This window comes from Schistocerca nitens, chromosome 4 (genome assembly GCF_023898315.1).
Source record: "Schistocerca nitens isolate TAMUIC-IGC-003100 chromosome 4, iqSchNite1.1, whole genome shotgun sequence".
In the NCBI taxonomy this organism is placed as follows: Eukaryota; Metazoa; Arthropoda; class Insecta; order Orthoptera; family Acrididae; genus Schistocerca; species Schistocerca nitens.
Genome location: NC_064617.1, coordinates 786,671,852 through 786,693,643, shown reverse-complemented (window position 1 = coordinate 786,693,643; position 21,792 = coordinate 786,671,852). Strand labels below are relative to the sequence as shown.

At 40.5% G+C, this 21,792-nt stretch overlaps 1 protein-coding gene across 2 annotated transcripts in view; it reads left to right on the top strand.

Moving 5' to 3' along the window:
- LOC126253160 (putative aminopeptidase W07G4.4) overlaps positions 1 to 21,792 on the top strand; it is a 91,554-nt gene that overhangs the window by 53,512 nt on the left and 16,250 nt on the right. For both annotated transcript variants that reach the window (XM_049954317.1, XM_049954318.1), the window contains exons 7-10: positions 4,158 to 4,348; positions 7,755 to 7,937; positions 11,399 to 11,494; positions 11,686 to 11,812. In XM_049954317.1, the coding sequence (XP_049810274.1) occupies positions 4,158 to 4,348; positions 7,755 to 7,937; positions 11,399 to 11,494; positions 11,686 to 11,812 (597 nt within the window). The remainder of the gene's footprint in view (positions 1 to 4,157; positions 4,349 to 7,754; positions 7,938 to 11,398; positions 11,495 to 11,685; positions 11,813 to 21,792) is intronic.

Sequence of the window (21,792 nt, the reverse complement as noted above, 5' to 3'; positions counted from 1 at the left end):
AAAAGCTGGTGTTGGTGGGAAGGATCCATATAGCACAGGCTGTGATGCACTCATTTAAATGAAGGATGTCATGTTTGGTAGCGTGCTCAGCAACAGGGTGGCCCATTTGTTTCTTCGCCACAGTTTGTCGGTGGCCATTCATACGGACGGACAGCTTGTTGGTTGTCATGCCCATATAGAATGCAGCAAAGTGGTTGCAGCTTAACTTGTAGATTATGTGACTGGTTTCACAGGTAGCCCTGCCTATGATGGGATAGGTGATGTTTCTGACCAGACTGAAGTAGGTGGTGGTGGGAGGATGTATGGGACATGTCTTGCATCTGGGTCTACTACAGGGATAGGAGCCTTGAGGTAAGTAGTTGGGAGAAAGGGTTGTGTAGGGATGGATGAGTATATTGTGTAGTTTTGCTGGACAGCGGGACATGACTGAGGTAGGGGTGGGAAGAATACTGGGCAGGACACTTCTCATTTCAGGGCATGACAAGAGGTAGTCGAAACCCTGGCGGAGAATATAATTCATGCTCCATTCCTGGGTGGTACTGAGTTACGAGGTGAATACTCCTCTGTGGGGGACAGTGAGACTTTGGGAGGTGGTTGGTGACTTGAAAGATAAAGCATGGGAGATTTGTTTTTGTACAGGGTTTGGGAGGATAAATACGGTCTGGAAAGGCCTCACTGAGGCTCTCGGTATATTTCTAGAGGGACCGCTCATCACTGCAGGTGTGATGACCATGGGTGGCTAGGCTGTATGGAAGGTACATCTTGGTATGGGACGGGTGGCAGCTTTCGAAGTGGAGGTATTGCTGATGGTTAGTAGGTTTGATATGGACAGAGGTACTGATCTTTGAGGTGGAGGTCAGCATCTAGGAAGGTGGTTTGTTGCATTGAGTTGGACCAAGTGAAGCAAATGGGGGGGAGGGGGGCAGTTGTTGAGGTTCTGTAGGAATGTGGGTAGGATGTCCTCACCCTGATGCAGATAGCAAAGATGTCATCAGTGAATCTGAACCTGGTAAGGGGTGTAGTATTCTGGGTGTTTAGGAAGGATTCCTCTAGATGGCCCATGAATAAGTTGGCATAGGATGGTGCCATGCGGGTGCCCACAGCCTCCTCCTTACCCCCACCCAATTGCCTCTCCCATGATTCACTGCTGCTGCTCGCAGTGTGGCTTCAGCTGCCAGAGGGTGCAGTCACGTGTGTGTGAGTTGCGTTTTCATGTGTGTGTGTTTGTGTGTCTGTCGCCTTGATGGCCAAAAGCTATATGTTCTTAAGATGATATTCTCAAGGAACTTTGAAACTTTTTCGTTATCATTATTCGTTATTGAGATCCAAAGGTTCAAAGTTATTGTACTTATGCACATAAAATAAACACGTAATATCCAATCTGAGGCATAAATGTAATTTTAATTGACATAGTCAACACATATTAAGGATTTTAGGATTACTGCAAGGGTTCTGATGTCACAAAACTATGTTTTTAATCAGCATTTTTTTCGCCAGTAGAACTTTGATGCTCTGTCTCTGTATAATGAGCTCTTGACACCTACACAGATATGCCCAAAGTTGCAATGCAGTAAGAAAAGATTGGCTAAAAAGGGTCTTAAAATACATGAAAAGAACTGAAAATGACTGCCAAAAATTATGTGAACTGGAAAGACTGCAAATTCAGTAAACCATTTCTAACAACATTTTTACTCTTTTAAGACACACATCATGAGTCAGGGGGATTGTAATTGATGAGCACAATATCCAATAAAAATGTGAAGCAATGATTTAGTGTTAACCTTATATTATGCGTACTTCATTTGTTCTTTATATGTGACAAAGTATATAAATGTATCTAAAAACAAAGATGATGTGACTTACCGAACGAAAGCACTGGCAGGTCGATAGACACACAAACAAACACAAACACACATTGTGTGTGTGTTTGTGTTTGTGTTTGTTTGTGTGTCTATCGACCTGCCAACGCTTTCGTTCGGTAAGTCACATCATCTTTGTTTTTAGATATATTTTTCCCACGTGGAATGTTTCCCTCTATTATATTGATTAAAGTATATAAATGTGTTGAAATAGATAAATAAACTGTTAAAACTTTACTGACCCATGAAATGGCATTTATAAATGCAGCACGCAGTGCTCTAACAGGGAGAAGAAGCAAACCAGCAGAAAAATTCCTGTGCCAGAGCATAAAAAAAGGCAAGTGTGTCCCTCTTTAAAAAGACTCTGAAAGAAAAGTGGGGAAAAAAACTGTCTCAATCCTCATTTTGGTTTCCTTAACAAAAATTTTGGTATGCTAACGTATTTCAGCTTTCTTCTGCTGGAAAAGAATTCTGGCAACAGAGGGGACAGTGATCGAGAGAAAGTGGCAGTGAAAGAGGGTGGGGGAAGGAGGGGGGAGAGAGAGAGCGAGAGAGAGAGAGAGAGAGAGAGAGAGAGAGGATGCAGATAGCAACGTCAGCAAAAGAGAAAGGCAACAGTGAAGCTGAAAACTATGTGAATGGAGACCATACATAAGGTTGGGGGGTCTGTCCCCCTCCCAGACCACCAAACATTAACATGTAGGTGTAGTGCAAGCCCATTTTGGGCAGAAACTTTAAGCAAGTGAGTGTAGGGGAAAAATTGTGTTGGACCCCTCAGATGTTTTGAACTGCCAGCATATGGTGAAGATAGTGACAGTAGGAAAGAAAGACAAAAGGAGACAGTGTAAGGGAGAGAGGTGACAGTGGCAGTAGATTATAATGTAAATCAATGAGAGAAAAGGGAGACATTGAGGGGAGAGACACATGCAATGACAGTGAGAGGAGGGAACAAGTATGAAGAGAGACTAAACAACTAAACTCCCCCCAAAGGTGCCATGAAGGCCCACCGGTACCGACAGGCTGCCGTGTCATCCTCAGCCCATAGGCGTCACTGGATGCAGATGTGGAGGGGCTCTCCTGCCCATATGTCGGTTTCTGAGACTGGAGCCACTACTTCTCAATCACGTAGCTCCTCAGTTTGCCTCACAATGCCCGAGTACACCCCGCTTGCTAACAGCATTCAGCAGACCGGACGGTCACCCATCCACATGCAAAAATTTTTAGTGAGGAAGGCAGAATGTGGATTGAAGCAACTGGTTCCCCACTTTTCTGTCTCTTTTAACCCTCGAGTGGCTGCGTCGATTTTTAGAACACGGGCAGGCACGCGGCGTACTTTGAACACATGTAAAGAACGGCTGTCTTTATGTAACCAAGGTAAACATGTAGGAGCAAAAACGTAGTGTAATGTTAGTTTAATTAAACAGCGGTAAAATAAAATTACATTGTATCAGCCAAATCCCTGTTTAATTAAACAATAACAACATTAAACTTTGTTGTATCATTCTGTTACCAAGTACGGACGTTACCCCACAGTAATGACCCATCAGAGCGTTAAGTAGTGCAATTGTATCAGATCTCAGCAAAACACTTATTCGATTACTAATTATCTGGTAGACATCTGCCTCATTGTGGGATTGTACTGTTAGTTTGTAATCTAGGTCATTTTCTTGTACGAATTGTAAATTTTTTCTCACCTAGCTCACTGTTTATTTTATATTGTTGCTTAAGGAATAGGTATGAGCTTGCAATTGTAAAACAACAGTGGAAAGGTACAAGAGAATGTTATTTGTGGTTGGCACACTTTATACGTAGGCGCATCCGCTTTAGGGTTAAAGAGGAACATACTAGCCTTTTCTGTACTCTTAAAGGAGCATTTTCCCCCTGATTGGTTTTTCTACTTGTAAATTTGTCAGCAGTACTTGCAATTACTAAAATGCAGCTTCTTGTAATTTTACAGATTTTCCAAGTTAATATTCCTTTTGATATTGTTAATTTAAAATGATTGTGAGTTTTCGTAATTTTGTTTGGTCATTAAGTGGACTGCCGCTCTTCCCAAAGAGACCACATATGCTGTGTTGATTTTTGTCTCAACAAATTCATTCTTATTGGTACAGTTTCATTTGAGTTACATGTTTTTGGGTGTTTTGGGGGTTAATAATATGCTCAATCAGGAAACATACTTTTAAAATTGTGTGTTTAACAATTAACTGTCCTCCTCCTACTGGGAGAATACTTTATGATGCTATAAACAACATGATCTAATAAATATATTAACTCATAATGTTTCTGTCTTTACAGTAATAGAGAGACACAAGGGCCGTATTATTTACTTGACATATGATTCAGGGGATACTATTAGTCAAACCCTGTTCTTGGTGGGTAAAGGAATAACCTATGACACAGGTGGTGCTGATATTAAAGCTGGAGGAATTATGGCAGGAATGTCTAGAGATAAGTGTGGAGCAGCTGCTGTTGCTGGATTTATGCAGGTGAGTATGCGAAGCGTCAAATTAAAGGGAAACAAAAACAAGGAAAAGTGCAAGTAAATAGTGATAAGTGTCTGAATTTTAACAAAAGCATGGGTGTTCAAAGAAGCAAATTTCTGCCTTAGATGTTGTTTGTGACACCAGTTTTTCTTTTTGCTCTTTTTTGCAGGGTTTTGATATAATTGATGAAAAATAGAAATAAACCTTTATTTTTAAAATGTGTTTATTTCTTTGAGATTTTGTTGGTAGTTACACAGATGCAAACAAACAATATCGTTGTTATGCAGAGCGAGCAGAAAATTAAAATGACCAACAGCAGGTTTTCCATGACTTGCTTAAGAAAACTGTCAGAATAGTTCCTTTTAAAAGGACATAGCCAAATTCCTGCACCCATCCTTGTCTAGTCACAGCTGGATCTTGATCACTAATGACCTCATCATTGATCTACCTTTGTTGTTGTGACAACATGGTGCTCAAAATTAGAAAATTAGTTTTACTTATTACCTCGGTCCATGTTCTGTAGTTTCAGAGGAGTTTGCATCTTGACATGTGTAGAAATGCATGTGTTGTGTTCTCAAAATTACATGTGCAGAGTACAGCTGTTTACAAAGCAATGCACAAAATGAAAAGTAGTTGTTATACTAACCAATTCTTACATAATACTCAGACCGTTGAAAGCTTCAAGTAAAGTTTGCAATTTGCTATACTCATTAAACTTAGGAGAAATGTAAATATTTATAATAGCACCACTAGTCACATACAAGTTCATTTTCTGTGACTGTATTGGGCCTAATAGTTTAATCGTGAACAGCCCAAAACCGCTTATGAGCCATTTCATAACAAAACAGTCAAAATCTCAAAAAAATTAAAATAAGTCTTAATAATCAAGATCTAGATGAGGTGGCGTGCTGAGCAGCAGAGTGGTCCACTTGTTTCTTGGCCACAGTTTGTCAGTGGCCATTCATGCAGACAGCTTGTTGGTTATCATGCCTACATAGAATGCAGCACAGTGGTTGCAGTTCAGCTTGTAGATCACATGACTGGTTTCGCAGGTAGCTGTGCCTTTGTTGGGAGATGTGATGTGGTGGTGGTGGTGGTGGTGGTGGTGGTGGTGGTGGTATGTATGGGACAGGTCTTGCATCTAGTTGGTATTCTGCCATCCACCGAACCTACACAATATATTTTAACCATTTCCTCCACTGTCTCACCACAGTTCCTGCCCATTTACCACACAGTGCCCTGCTTGACACTGTTGACGCCACCTCCCTTTACACTAACATTCCTAATGACCATGGCCTTAACCGTGATTGAACAGTACCTAGCCCGACAGATTCCAAACCAGCAACCTCCTTCCTGGTCACCATGACCAACTAAATCCACACCCACACTTACTTTTTTTTTTGAATGCATTACATACAAACAAATCTGTGGTACGGCTGTGGACACACACAAGGCACCATCCTATGCCAACCTATTCGTGGGCCATCTAGAGAAATCGTTCCTAAACACCTAGAGTCCTAAACCCCTCACCTGGTTTAGTTTCATTGATGACATCTTTGCAATCTGGACTGGTTGAGATCCGTTGATGACATATTTGCAATCTGTATCAAGGGTGAGGACACCCTATCCTTATTCCTCCAGAACCTCAACAGCTTCTATCCTATTGGCTTTACCTGGTCCTACTCAACCCAACGAGCCACCTCAAAGATGGCTACATTGGTACCTCTGTCCATATCAAACCTACTGTCCACCAGCAACACCTCCATTTCGACAGCTGCCACCCATTGCACACCAAGAAGTCTCTCCCATCCAGCCTAACCACCCATGGTTGTTGCATTTGCAGTGATGAGTGGTCCCTCTTGAAATATACCGAGGGTCTCAGCGAGGTCTTTGCAGACTGTAAATCTCCTCCCAAAACTTGTACAAAAACAAAATCTCCTGAGCCTTATCTTTCCAGTCACCCGCCACCTCCCAAAGACTAACTGTCCAGCCATAGAGGAGCATTCCCCTCATAACTCAGTACTACCCAGGACTGGAGCAACTGATAATCATTTTCCACCAGGGTTTCGAATACCTCTCATGGTGCCCTGAAATGAGAAATGTCCTGCCCCCTATTCTTCCCACCCCTCCCACCGTGATATTGCACTGTCCACCAAACCTACACAATATACTTGTCCATCCCTACAAATCCTGACCCCTTACCTCATGGCTCATATTGCTGTACTGCACCTAGGTGCAAGACGTGTCCCATACATCCTCCCACCACTACCTACTCCGATCCAGTCAGAAACATCATCTATCCCAACAAAGGTATGACTACCTGTGAAACCAGTCATATAATCTACAAGCTAAGCTGCAACCACTGTGCTGCATTCTATGTGAGCATGACAACCAACAAGCTGTCTGTCTGCATGAATGGCCACTGACAAACTATGGCCATGAAACTACAGGGCCACCCTGTTGCTGAGCATGCTGCCCAACATGACATTTTTCATTTCAATGGCTGCTTCGCAGCCTGTGCCCTGTGGATCCTTCCCACCAAAACCAGATTTTCTGAATTACGCAGGTGGGAACTCTCCCTACAGTACATCCTACATTCCCGTAATCCTCCTGGCCTTAACTTTCGCTAGTCATTGTCCTCACCCATCAGTCCCTTCCCTGGCCCCATTGCACCACTACACAGCCCTCTATTCCGCCAACACACTTTTTACTTTTCTCCTTTTCCACTACCCTGCCCCTCAGCTCTCTCCCCGACCTCCGTCTAAGCTCCTGACTGCACCTAGCTGCCCAACCCTCTCCCCACCTTGTCCCTGTGAGCTTCCCAGCAGCTTGTCACTGTCCCCCACCCCTACCCTACTACCCCTCCTCCTCTTTGCCCCAGCCTCCTCCTTACTCCCACCCAGTTGCCTCTCCCCTCATGCACTGCTGCTGTTCGTAGTGTGTGTGTGTGTGTGTGTGTGTGTGTGTGTGTGTGTGTGTGTGTGTGTCGTCTATTTTTTGACAAAGGCCTTGTTGACCGAAAGCTTATTTTGTGACAGCCTTTTTGTAGTATCTACCTGCGACTGAGCATCTCTGTTATGTGGTCAGAAGCAACTATCCTCTTCATAATATTGTTACATTCCTGCATACATATTTTAATTGGGAATAGCCACCAAATTAAGTTCTGATTAAATTTTTTGGCAACCACTTGATTCAGTTTGAGAATAATAGTAACATTTACAAATGTTGTGAAAAGCCATACTCGTATTATGATCCTAGTTTTATTTTTATTTTCCATTTTTGTGACAGCTAACTTGCATGTGTTTTGAAATTCAGATGTGAAAAAAATACTGAAATGTAATAACTTGGTGGAATAAATCATAATTGTTGAACTTATTTTAAAATATTCATGTATTCTTCTTAATTTTAGGTTGCAGCACTGTTGAAACCTAAATCTACAAAGATTGTTGGAGCACTCTGCCTTGCACGAAATAGTGTTGGTGAGAACTGTTATGTAGCTGATGAGGTTATAACATCCCGGAGCAAAGTTCGCTTACGTGTCGGGAATACTGATGCTGAGGGACGTATGGTGATGGCAGATGTTTTATGTAAGGTAAGTTTGTCATGGTTAATAAATGTTGCAGGGGCAACAGTGTGGATGATTGACTGACCTGGCCTTGCAACATTAACCAAAACGGCCTTGCTGTGCTGGTACTGCAAACAACTGAAAGCAAGGGGCAACTACAGCCATAATTTTTCCTGAGGGCTTGCAGCTTTACTGTGTGGTTAAGTGATGATGGTGTCCTCTTGGGTAAAATATTCTGGAGGTAAAATAGTCCCCCATTCGGGTCTCTGGGCGGGGACTACTCAGGAGGATGTCGTTATCAGGAGAAAGAAAGCTGGCGTTCTAAGGATCGGAGCGTGGAATGTCAGATCCCTTAATCGAGCAGGTACGTTAGAAAATTTAAAAAGGGAAATGGATAGATTACAGTTAGATATAGTGTGAATTAGTGAAGTTCAGTGGCAGGACGAACAAGACTTCTGGTCAGGTGAATACAGGGTTATAAATACAAAATCAAATAGGGATAATGCAGGAGTAGGTTTAATAATGAATAAAAAATAGGAGCATGGGTCAGCTATTATAAACAACATGGTGAATGCATTACTGTAACCAAGATAGACACGAAGTCCACACCTACCACAGTAGTACAAGTTTATATGCCAACTAGCTCCGCAGATGATGAAGAGATGGAAGAAATGTATGATGAAATAAAAGAAATTATTCAGATAGTGAAGGGAAACAAAAATTTAATAGTCATGGGGGACTGGAATTTGATAGTAAGAAAAGGAAGAGAAGGAATATGGAATGGAGATAAGGAATGAAAGAGGAAGCTGCCGGTAGAATTTTGCACAGAGCATAACTTGATCATAGCTGACACTTGGTTTAAGAATCGTGAAAGAAGGTTGTATACATGGAAGAGGCCTGGAGACACTGGAAGGTTTCAGATAGATTATATAATGGTAAGTAAGACAGAGATTTAGGAACCAGGTTTTATATTGTAAGACATTTCCAGGAGCAGATGTGGACTCTGACCGCAGTCTATTGGTTATGAACTGTAGAGTAAAATTGAAGAAACTGCAAAGAGGTGGGAATTTAAGAAGATGGGACCTGGATAAACTGAAAGAACCCAAGGTTGTAGAGAGTTTCAGAGAGAGCATTAGGGAACGATTGACAGGAACAGGGCAAAGAAATATGGTAGAAGAAGATTGGGTAGCTTTGAGAGATTAAATAGTGAAGGCAGCGGAGGATCAAGTAAGTAAAAAGCAGGGGGCTATTCGAAATCCTGGGGTAATGGAATTGATATTGAATTTAATTGATGAAAGGAGAAAATACAAAAATGCAGTAAATGAGGCAGGCAAAAAGAAATACAAACGTCTCAAAAATGAGATCGAAAGGAATTGTAAAAGGGCTAAGCAGGGATGGCTAGAGGACAAATGTAAAGACGTAGAGGCATATATCACTAGGGGTAAGGTAGATACTGCCTACAGGAAAATCAAAGAGACCTTTGAAGAAAAAAGAACCACTTGTATGAATATCAAGAGCTCAGATGGAAACCCAGTTCTAAGCAAAGAAGGGAAAGCAGAAAGGTGGAAGGAGTATATAGAGGGTCTATACAAGGGTGATGTACTTTAGGGCAATGTTGTTGAAATGGAAGAGGACATAAGTGAAGATGAAATGGAAGATGTGATACTGCGAGAAGAATTTCACAGAGCACTGAAAGACCTAAGTCGAAACAAGGCCCTGGGAGTAGACAACATTCCGTTAGAACTACTGATAGCCTTGGAGAGCCAGCTATGACAAAACTCTACCATCTGGTGAGCAAGATGTATGAGACAGGTGAAATACCCTCAGGCTTCAGGAAGAATATAATAATTCCAATCCCAAAGAAAGCAGGTGTTGACAGATGTGAAAATTACCGAACTATCAGCTTAATAAGTCACGGCTGCAAAATACTAATGCGAATTCTATACAGACGAATGGAAAAACTGGTAGAAGCCGACCTTGGGGAAGATCAGTTCAGATTCTGTAGAAATGGTGGAACATGTGAGGCAATACTGACCCTACGACTTATCTTAGAAGAAAGATTAAGGAAAGGCAAACCTACATTTCTAGCATTTGTAGACTTAGAGAAAGCTTTTGACAAGGTTGACTGGAATACTCTCTTTCAAATTCTGAAGGTGGCAGGGGTAAAATACAGGGAGCGAAAGGCTATATGCAATTTGTTCAAGAACCAGGTGGCAGTTATAAGAATCAAGGGGCATGAAAGGGAAGCAGTGGTTGGGAAGAGAGTGAGACAGGATTGTAGCCTATCCTCGATGTTATTCAATATGTATATTGAGCAAGCAGTAGAGGAAACAAAAGAAAAATTCAGAGTAGGAATTAAAATCCATGGAGAAGAAATAAAAACTTTGAGGTTCACCGATGACATTGTAATTCTGTCAGAGACAGCAAAGGACCTGGAAGAGCAGTTGAATGGAATGGACAGTGAATTGAAAGGCGGATATAAGATGAACATCAACAAAAGCAAAACGAGGATCATGGAATGTAGTCTAATTAAATCAGGTGATGCTAAGAGAAGTAGGTTAGGAAATGAGACACTTACAGTAGTAGATGAGTTTTGCTATTTGGGGAGCAAAATAACTGATGATGGTCGAAGTAGGGAGGATATAAAATGTAGACTAGCAATGGCAAGAAAAGTTTTTCTGAAGAAGAGAAATTTGTTAACATTGAGTATAGATTAAAGTGTCAGGAAATCTTTTCTAAAAGTATTTGTATGGAGTGTAGCCATGTATGGAAGTGAAACATGGACGATAAATAGTTTAGACAAGAAGAGATTAGAAGCTTTAGAAATGTGGTGTTACAGAAGAATGCTGAAGATTAGATGGTTAGATCATGTAACTAATGAGGAGGTACTGAATAGAATCGGGGAGAAGAGGAATTTGTGGTACAACTTGACTAGAAGAAGGGATCGGTTAGTAGGACATGTTCTGCGGCATTAAGGGATCACCAATTTGGTGATGGATAGAAGCATGGAGGATGAAAATCATAGGAGGAGACCAAGAGAGAAATACACTATGCAGATTCAGAAGGATGTAGTTTGCAGTAGGTACTGGGAGATGAAGGAGCTTGCACAGAATAGAGTAGCATGGAGAGCTGCATCAAATCACTCTGGACTGAAGACCACAACAACAGTAAATGTTATATTAGTTAATCATATAATAGAAAGAAAAGTTACCTCTCATATCAAAGCTGAACTTAAGGTAACAGAAAAGTACAGAAAGTAAAGCTGTGGGACTTGTTTATTGCTCACAACTGTGTAACTGTGAAATTAAGTTTGTAGATGAGAATGGAATATCAAGAACAGAAGAAATTGTAATCTTCAATTCTGTTTTTCTACATCTAGTTCACTTTTAAGTTGAACAGTATTGTTACATGCGTAATGTTTTTTGTAGAATGATATTGCTGCATGTTGAAAGGATAAAATGTCACATATTCCTGCATTACTTTTACAGATGAGAGAAATAGCTATGAATGAAGTGAATCCACATCTTTTCACAATAGCAACTCTTACTGGACATGCTGTTCTGACATATGGAGAAAATTACACGGTATGTGTTATCATTTAAAAGTATTGTATTTACTGACAAAACAAATCTTAGTGCTGGTAAGATATGCAGATTTCTTGTGGCTCTTATTCCTGTCCCCCTCTTCCTCTCCATCCTCATTTTTTTGTCTGTTCTTATCTTCCTCTCACTATGCACTGGGTGGCAGCTATGAGTTTGTCTCACATTATTTCTAGGTTCTGGTGGATAATGGACCTGCCAGGGAAGAACAGTCAGCACAGAAACTGCAAGCTGTATCGGAATCTGTTGGTGATATGATTGAAATTAGCACTGTTCGACGGGAGGACTTTGAATTCATTAAAGGTATGGCACTGACTCATCATGCATTGTTTCTAAAGTGACAAGTAAAGAGCAGTTGTTTTTGTTGCTACTTACTAGGGTCGTTTCTGTGCTTACAGTTCCAGTGGTCTCTCTCACTGCTTCTCTTCTTTGTTCACTCTGTTTTGTTGGTTGTTAGCTTCCTGGTTTAACACCTCTCTCTACTTATTGTATGTATCGAAGAATTTGAAATTAGACTCTTCGGTTTTCATTCTGTGGGTTGCTCATTTGTACTGTGGCATATAATGTCCACAAATTATGCAGTGAAGCACACAAATAAGAAAATACTTTCATTTTTATGCAATTGGTAGCAAGCTGTAACAAACTGAAATCTGTGGAATATGATGAAATGCCATGGATATGTCTTTAGAATACATGTATTCTCCAACAATATTTGTTTCTTTTTTGTACATGAGGTGTCTGTTTTTTGGATCTGTATGAAGGAATAGACACCATTTTGATCCAGCATCCACTATGAATTATGAGACAAAGGAATTACAGAATTGGCTGTGAGTGGTCTTTGGTTGAAATCAATGGAGAAAACTGAAAATTTGTGCTGGACCAGGATTCGAACCAGAGTCTCCTGCTTACTAGGCAGATGCTCTGACCACTAAGCCACCTGGACATACTGGTCATCGCAACTGCACGCCTCCTGTCAGACCTGATTTCTCAACTACTAATCACTGCAGTGTAGTAGTTTGTGGATAACCTGAGAATTTTAGTCTGGTGGTAGATGTGCTAGGGTAGTCCATGCAGTTGTGATGACCATTGTGTCTGGATGGCTTAAGTCAACTTTCCCCATTAATTTAAATCAATGCCCACTCACAGCCCATGTTTATAATTCCTTTGTATCTTACTTTCTATTTTGCTTATAAAAGGCCTCAAGAGAATTCTCTGGAGACGATGCTGTGGGCTATGTTCAATTGCATCATGACAATGGTTTTCGTACTGTCAAATGCAAGATATGCCCTGAACATGAAGTGGATGCAGTTTGTATTGTACTACTTTGGTTGTGAATGAAAACATAGGCAAAATAGTAAGTTGCCAGTACCATGATTGTACAGCTCCAGCTGTTAGTTGTAAGCATGTAGTGGCCTTCCTTGTGTGGGCAGATCGATGAAGTGAAAAATCTTTGTGTACTTTAGTGGAATGCTCCTCGCAAAAGCCAACATTCTCCAGAGTACAGAATTCACTAAAATATAGTTCTTTGAGGCAGCTATCAAGGAAAGAAACTCCACATTGTAGTAGAAACATTGAAGTTCTTTTAGCTTTTCTTCAGGAAGCAAGAAAGAGAAAAATTGAAAACTGCAAACTTTTAAAATATCAGAGTGTGTACAGGTAGAGTGATGCAAGGCAGTTTTCTCCACATCATTTCTTTGTTCAAGAGCATAAGGTATTTAAAAAGGATGTAAATATATTTCTGCAGTGTGTGGGGGGAAAATATGATTAATGAAACCAAAGAATTAATAGACAAATCTATAAGGAAACAGAATAAAAGTAGCATGTGGTAAGAGTTTTTATATGGACATATAACAGCATCCAAGCTGTCTGTCCGCATGAATGGCCATCTACAAACTGTGGCCAAGAAACAACTGGACGACCTAGCTGCTTAGCAACCTGCCCAACACAACATTCTACATTTTAATGACTTTTTCACAGCCTGTGCCATCTGGATCCTTTTACCGACACCATCTTTTCTGAATTGTGCTGATGAGAATTCTCCCTGCAATATATCCTACGTTCCCGTAATATTCCTGGCCTGTCCTCATTAATCATAGTCGTTCACCCACCTATTCCCTTTCCTGTTCCCACTCCACAGCCTTCCACTTCACTAGTGCACCCATAGTCTTTATCTCTCCTACACACACACACACACACTGGCATCTAGCCTCCCAATTGCACCTAGCTGCACCACCCTCTCTCCACCTTGTCCCTGTGTGCTTCCACAAAGAGCATTGTACTGTCCTCCACCCATACTCTCCTTTCACTGCCACTGCTTATAGCACTTAAGGTATGCTTTTTAAATCCCATATTTACTTGACTTTTTACTTTTGAATGATATTTGTATCATATCCCAGAATATTGACCATCAGTTCTAAACACCCTGTATGTATTTCACAGGCCTCCATATGGCGCATGGCACCTCATGTCATTGCTTATCATTCCCTTTCTTGTTCCTCTTGCAAATGAAGCGAGGGAAAAATGACTGTCTATATTCTTCCTTAAAAGATCTGTTTTCTCTTATCTTGTCTTCGTTGTTCTTCCACGAGATGTATGTTGATGGTAGTAGGATCATTCTAAATAGTGTTCTGAGAAATGAATGCCGTCTTCCCTCCAGAGGTTGCCACTTGAGTTCATAGAGCATTTACATAATACTCACATTTTGATTGAACCTACTGGTAACTAATCCAGCAGCATGCCTCCTAATTGTTTCGCTATGTTTTAATGCAATCTGGTGGGGGCCCCAAACACAGGAGCATTACTCAAGACTGAGTTGCACTAGTGTTCTTTATGCAGTATCCTATATAGACAAGCCACACTTTCCAAGAATTCTCCTAATAATCCAAAATCGACCATTCACCTTTCTTAAAACTGTCCATATGTGCTCATTTCATTTCATCTCTCTTTGCAACATTACACCAGGATAGTTAATTGACGTGACTATATTAAGCATCACACCACTAATACTGCATTTGAAAATTACAGGATTATTTTCCTACTTTGCATTACTTTCATTTTACCCATACATAAAGTGAGCTAAGATTCTTTGCACCAAATGGATATTCTACCCGCATTGTCCTTATCCTTCTACATTCACCTAGTGACAACACTTCCTCATGCCCTACAGCATCAACTTCAAACAGTTACAGATAGTAACTGTTTCTGAAATATTTTATTTTTATAGAGAACAAGAGCAGTGCTATCACACTCCCTTCCGGCACTTCTGACACTGTATTTGTTCCTTGTGAACTCACCATCAAGGACAACGTTCTATTGCTTAAAAAGTCTTTGAGCCATTCATAGGTCTGGGAACCTATTCCCCATGCTTGTATTTTCATTAAGCTTGCAGTGTGGCACTGTGCAAACAGTTTGTGGAAATATAGGAGTATGGAATCTGCGTGTTGTCCATCATTCACGGTTAACAGGAAAGGGCAAGTTGAGTTTCCCATGAGTGACAATTTCCAAATCAGTGTCAATTTGCAGGTAGAAACTTATCCCTCTCAAGGAAATTTATTATATTCAAACTTATAATGTGCTCAGCAATTTTGCAGCGAATGGATGTTAAGGTGTTCATCTGTAATGTTGTGGGTCTGTTCTTTTAACATACTTTCATAAAGGAGTCAACTGCTCTTTTATTTTATTTTATTTTATTTTTTAATCACTTGGAACTTCATGGTGGGTGAGAGTCATGATACATGTGAGCTTCACACTGTTTGTGCTTTTATTTTGCTACCCGATTAGCTGCTTTCTCTGCATAGCACCCAAATTTGGAGTAGAAATACTTGCAACTGCTTAAAATTGGTTCTTGAAACCTCATATTTAGGCTTTCATGGGATTGTTCTCATCTATCTTCAACCATTAGCCAGTTCAGTTTTCTTAGCATGTCAGTAATATTCTTCCAGGCTCCAACAAACCTGTGACTATTCATGCTGCCCTTCTTTGTATGCTTCCAGTACCCTTGTTAGCCCTGATTGGTACATGTCCCACACACTTGAGCAATATTTAGGATGGGTCACACAAGTGATTTGTAAGCAATCTCCCACTGAACATCTGCATCTTGAAGTACCTATGATTGTGACTCCAACAATGGAAAATCCAGGATGGAATGTAACAGTTTTGTGAAAAGGGAAGTTACCACTCACCATATTGCGGAGATGCTGAGTCGAAGTGTGGCTAAAGTTGCCTGAGACTGCAGTCGTGTGTGTGTGTGTGTGTGTGTGTGTGTGTGTGGGGGGGGGGGGGGGGGGCTTTGATTGAATATTTGTGCAAATTTTTTCAGTCATTATAGGTAATTGTATTATCTACAGTAAATCTCAGTTTATTATTAATATTGTGTGCATGGCCATTAATATAAGACATGAATAGCAAGTCTCCCAACACACTTCCCTGGGGCACACCTGAAGTTTCGTATACATCTCTTGATTAAATCTTCCTCCAAGATAATACGCTGCACCCTCCCTACTCAGTCTAGTCATAAATTTCACTTGATACCCCACATTATAATACATCCGAAAATAAGTGTAGTCTGATACCGAGTCGAATGCTTTTTGGAAATTACGAAATACTGTATCTACCTGTTTGCTTGATCCATGGCTTTGCAGGATGCCATGTGAGAAAAGTTCAAGCTGGGTTTCACATTGTCAGTGCTACTCGAACTAGCTCAGAATATATTCTAAGATTCTGCAACAAATGGATTTAAAGAATTTTTGATGGTAGTTTTGTGAATAACTTCCTGCTAACCCTTTTGTAGATAAATGCTTTCTTCCAATTAGTGGGAACAGCTCTTTGTGTAAGGATCTTCAGTACACTATCATTAAAAGAGGAGCTACTCAGCTGAAAATTCAGTGTATAATCTGATAGGCATTCCTGGAACTGTGTCCAATTTTAGTGATTTCAGCCACTTCAATGCCACTAGCACCAATATCTACTTCTCTCACCTTTAGAGTGGAGCATAAATTAAATTGGGACTATACCCCTGGACGTTCGTTTGCAATGGAATATTTGGAAAAGGTGTCCAGCATTTCTTGTACATTGCTGCCTCATGTCAGTTCTGTCTCATCAGTGAGTGTCTGGACACGAATTTAAAAGCCACTAATGGCCCTTGAAATGACCATAATTTCTTTGGGTTTCCGAGAAAGATTATTATATAAATCTCTTGAAGGTTTTATGCATTCCCTGCTGACAGCCAAATTGTTTCATTCATCATATCTATATCTGTAGTGCCCTGCTTTGTTTTAAACCTACCATGTGGTAGTCTGTTTCCTTCGCAGTTTCCTTCCCAGGAACACACAGTGAGTGTACCTAGATTTCTTTCTATCCCTTGCTACCATGTCCCTGAGGGCAGGCACACCTCATATTTAAAGGCTCAGAGGCGAAGTCATCCCAAAATATATATTAAAATAAATTTCTTAATAATGTATTACATATTCTGAATTATCAAGACACATTTTGAATAGAGGTGAATCATGTTTTACATGATAGTTACATTCCACACAATCACCACACTACTGAGTTCATGTATTGTTGTTGTGGTCTTCAGTCCTGAGACTGGTTTGATGCAGCACTCCATGCTACTCTATCCTGTGCAAGCTTCTTCATCTCCCAGTACGTACTGCAGCCTACATCCTTCTCAATCTGCTTAGTGTATTCATCTCTTGGTCTCCCTCTATGATTTTTACCCTCCACGCTGCCCTCCAGTACGAAATTGGTGAGCCCTTGATGCCTCAGAATATGTCCCACCAACCGATCCCTTCTTCTAGTCAAGTTGTGCCACAAACTCCTCTTCTCCCCAGTCATATTCAATACCTCCTCATTAGTTATGTGATCTAACCATCTAATCTTCAGCATTCTTCTGTAGCACCACATTTCTAAAGCTTCTAATCTCTTCTTGTCTAAACTATTTATCGTCCATGTTTCACTTCCATACATGGCTACACTCCATACAAATACTTTTAGAAAAGACTTCCTGACACTTAAATCTATACTCAATGTTAACAAATTTCTCTTCTTCAGAAAAACTTTTTCTTGCCATTGCTAGTCTACATTTTATATCCTCCCTACTTCGACCATCATCAGTTATTTTGCTCCCCAAATAGCAAAACTCATCTACTACTGTAAGTGTCTCATTTCCTAACCTACTTCTCTTAGCATCACCTGATTTAATTAGACTACATTCCATGATCCTCATATTGCTTTTGTTGTTGTTCATCTTATATCTGCCTTTCAATACACTGTCCATGCCATTCAACTGCTCTTCCAGGTCCTTTGCTGTCTCTGACAGAATTACAATGTCATCGGTGAACCTCAAAGTTTTTATTTCTTCTCCATGGATTTTAATTCCTACTCTGAATTTTTCTTTTGTTTCCTTTACTGCTTGCTCAATATACATATTGAATAACATCGGGGATAGGCTACAACCCTGACTCACTCTCTTCCCAACCACTGCTTCCCTTTCATGCCCCTTGATTCTTATAACTGCCTTCTGGTTCTTGTACAAATTGTAAATAGCGTTTCGCTCCCTGTATTTTACCTCTGCCACCTTCAGAATTTGAAAGAGAGTATTCCAGTCAACCTTGTCAAAAGCTTTCTCTAAGTCTACAAATGCTAGAAACATAGGTTTGCCTTTCCTTAATCTTTCTTCTAAGATAAGTCGTAGGGTCAGTATTGCCTCACATGTTCCAACATTTCTACGGAATCCAAACTGATCTTCCCCGAGGTCGGCTTCTACCAGTTTTTCCATTCGTTTGTAAAGAATTCGCGTTAGTATTTTGCAGCTGTGACTTATTAAACTGATAGTTCAGTAAGTTTCACATCTGTCAACACCTGCTTTCTTTGGAATAGGAATTATTATATTCTTCATGAAGTCTGAGGGAATTTCGCCTGTCTCATACATCTTGGTCACCAGATGGTAGAGTTTTGTCAGGACTGGTTCTCCCAAGGCTATCAGTAGTTCTAATGGAATGTTGTCTACTCCCGGGGCCTTGTCTCGACTTAGGTCTTTCAGTGCTTTGTCAAACTCTTCACACAGTATCATATCTTCCGTTTCATCTTCATCTACCTCCTCTTCCATTTCCATTATATTGTCCTCAAGAACATCGCCCTTGTATAGACCCTCTATATACTCCTTCCACCTTTCTGCTTTCACCTCTTTGCTTAGAACTGAGTTTCCATCTGAGCTCTTGATATTCATACAAGTCATTCTCTTATCTCCAAAGGTCTCTTTAATTTTCCTGTAGGTAGTATCTATCTTACCCCTAGTGAGACAAGCCTCTACATCCTTACGTTTGTCCTCTAGCCATCCCTGCTTAGCCATTTTGCACTTCCTGTCGATCTCATTTTTGAGACATTTATATTCCTTTTTGCCTGCTTCACTTCCTGCATTTTTGTATTTTCTCCTTTCATCAGTGAAATTCAGTAACTTTCCTGTTACCCAAGGATTACTACTAGCCCTCGTCTTTTTACCTACTTGATCCTCTGCTGCCTTCACTACTTCATCCCTCAGAGCTACCCATTCTTCTACTGTATTTCTTTCCCTCATTCCTGTCAATTGTTCCCTTATGCTCTCCCTGAAACTCTGTACAACCTGTGGTTTAGTCAGTTTATCCAGGTCCCATCTTCTTAAATTCCCACCTTTTTGCAGTTTAACTCTACAGTTCATAACCAATAGATTGTAGTCAGAGTCCACATCTGCCACTGGAAATGTCTTACAATTTAAAACCTGGTTCCTAAATCTCTGTCTTACTTACCATTATATAATCTATCTGAAACCTTCCAATGTCTCCAAGGTTCTTCCATGTATACAACCTTGTTTCATGATTCTTGAACCAAATGTTAGCTATGATTAAGTTATGCTCTGTGCAAAATTCTATCAGGCGGCTTCCTCTTTCGTTTCTTAGCCCCAATCCATATTCACCTACTACGTTTCCTTCTCTTCCTTTTCCTACTGTCGAATTCCAGTCACCCATCACTACTAAATTTTCATCTCTCTTCACTACCTGAATAATTTCTTTTATCTCATCATACATTTCATCAACTTCTTCATCATCTGCAGAGCTAGTTGGCATATAAACTTGTACTACTGTAGTAGGCGTTGGCTTCGTGTCTATCTTGGCCACAATAATGCGTTCACTATGCTGTTTGTAGTAGCTTACCCACACTCCTATTATTTTATTCCTTATTAAACCTACTCCTGCATTACCCCTATTTAATTTTGTATTTATAACCCTGTATTCACCTGACCAAAAGTCTTGTTCCTCCTACCACCAAAACTTCACTAATTCTCACTATATCTAACTTTAACCTATCCATTTCCCTTTTTAAATTTTCTAACCTACCTGCCCGATTAAGGGATATGACATTCCATGCGCCGATCTGTAGAACGCCAGTTTTCTTTCTCATGATAACAATGTCCTCTTTAGTAGTCCCCGCCCGGAGATCCGAATGGGGGACTATTTTACCTCCGGAATATTTTACCCAAGAGGACGCCATCATCATTTAACCATACAGTAAAGCTGCATGCCCTCGGGAAAAATTACGGCTGTAGTTTCCCCTTGTTTTCAGCCGTTCGCAGTACCACAACAGCAAGGCCGTTTTGGTTAGTGTTACAGGGCCAGATCAGTCAATCATCCAGACTGTTGCCCCTGCAACTACTGAACAGGCTGCTGCCCCTCTTCAGGAACCACACGTTTGTGTGGCCTCTCAACAGGTACCACTCCGTTGTGATTGTGCCTATGGTACGGCTATCTGTATCGTTGTGGCACGCAAGCCTCCCCACCAACGGCAAGGTCCATTGTTTATTTGGGGGGGAGGTTCATGTAAACTGAGTCTTTTTAAATGGAAAATGTGGGCTGAGATTATAGCAGTGTTTCTTAGTACTTTTACCAGTACATCTTTCTGCAACACATTATAATGCAAAATTAATACACTTAAAATTTTAATACTGAAACACGCAGTAATATACTAAAATCATTGTTATTAAGTCCATCTACAAGCTAAATAGCCTCTGTATCATGTCCATCAGAAGAGTCTGATGGTTCTATAGTCAAATCAGTTTTCATAATGGATTTCTGTACACACAATTCTTCATTGTTCATATCTACAGAATCAAAGTGTCAGAGGTCACAGCCATTCTCTTCATAGACATAAGCAAATCCAATCTGCTGCGCCATGTCCGCAATTTCTCCCGCTGCAATGGTGATATCACTTCATCTTCGACTGCTACGGTCGCAGGTTCGAATCCTGCCTCGGGCATGGATGTGTGTGCTGTTCTTAGGTTAGTTAGGTTTAAGTAGTTCTTAGTTCTAGGGGACTTATGACCACAGATGTTAAGTCCCATAGTGCTCAGAGCCATTTGAACTTCATCTTCCAGCACTGACACAGCATTGGGCTACAGTTTCTTCCATAACCCATTCACACAGTTTGGAGTGGTACCAGTCCATACGTCTGTAATAGCATCAGTTGCCATCTTAATATTAACATGTTGCCAGAAAAACTTGGTGGTAAGTACGTCACTCAGATCCCTTTCTTCTGTAAAATTTGAAAAACTTTCATTTAGATAGTATGCCTTGAATGTAGAAATTTCCCTGGGTTGCAGGATAGATATAGTGTTTGAGGGCAGAAACAGGTGGCAGTGTTTTGATTTGAATCAGTAATGAAATGTAGCTGGCTGACGACATTATCAAAGAGGAGAAGAATTTTGAAAGGGAATTTTCCTTTCTCACAGTAGACCTATCATTCTCTATTCAGTTCGTTAAAAAAAAATAGTCACTGACAATAGCAGAAGTCATCCAACATTTTTACTCCATCTTCAATGGATTTCCAGCCTGCTTTTTTCACAGCCCTTTATTGCTCTAGGATTTTGACGACAGCAATAGATCAGAAGAGGTTTTAATTTCCAATCCTTTGCAACATTTCCTCCAAAAAGAAGGGTGCATTGGTCCTTGGCAGCCTTGAATCCAGGTGCTGTTTTTTTATCAGTAGAAATGAATGTGTGGCTAGGCATTCTTTTCCATGTAAACCCGTTTCATCAGGGTTGAGCACCTGCATCACAGTACAGCATTTTTCTGTTGCAGTTTCTTTAAAACTCCTTCTAAAGTCTTCGGCTCTAACTTAATCTACCATGGCTGCATCTACTGTAATTTTAATGTTGTCAAATCCAAAATGGTATTTGAAGTGTTCAAATCAACTTGATGTGAGTGAGAAAGGTTTGTTACATCTGCATACAAGCGCTTGGTTTTAGCTTGAAT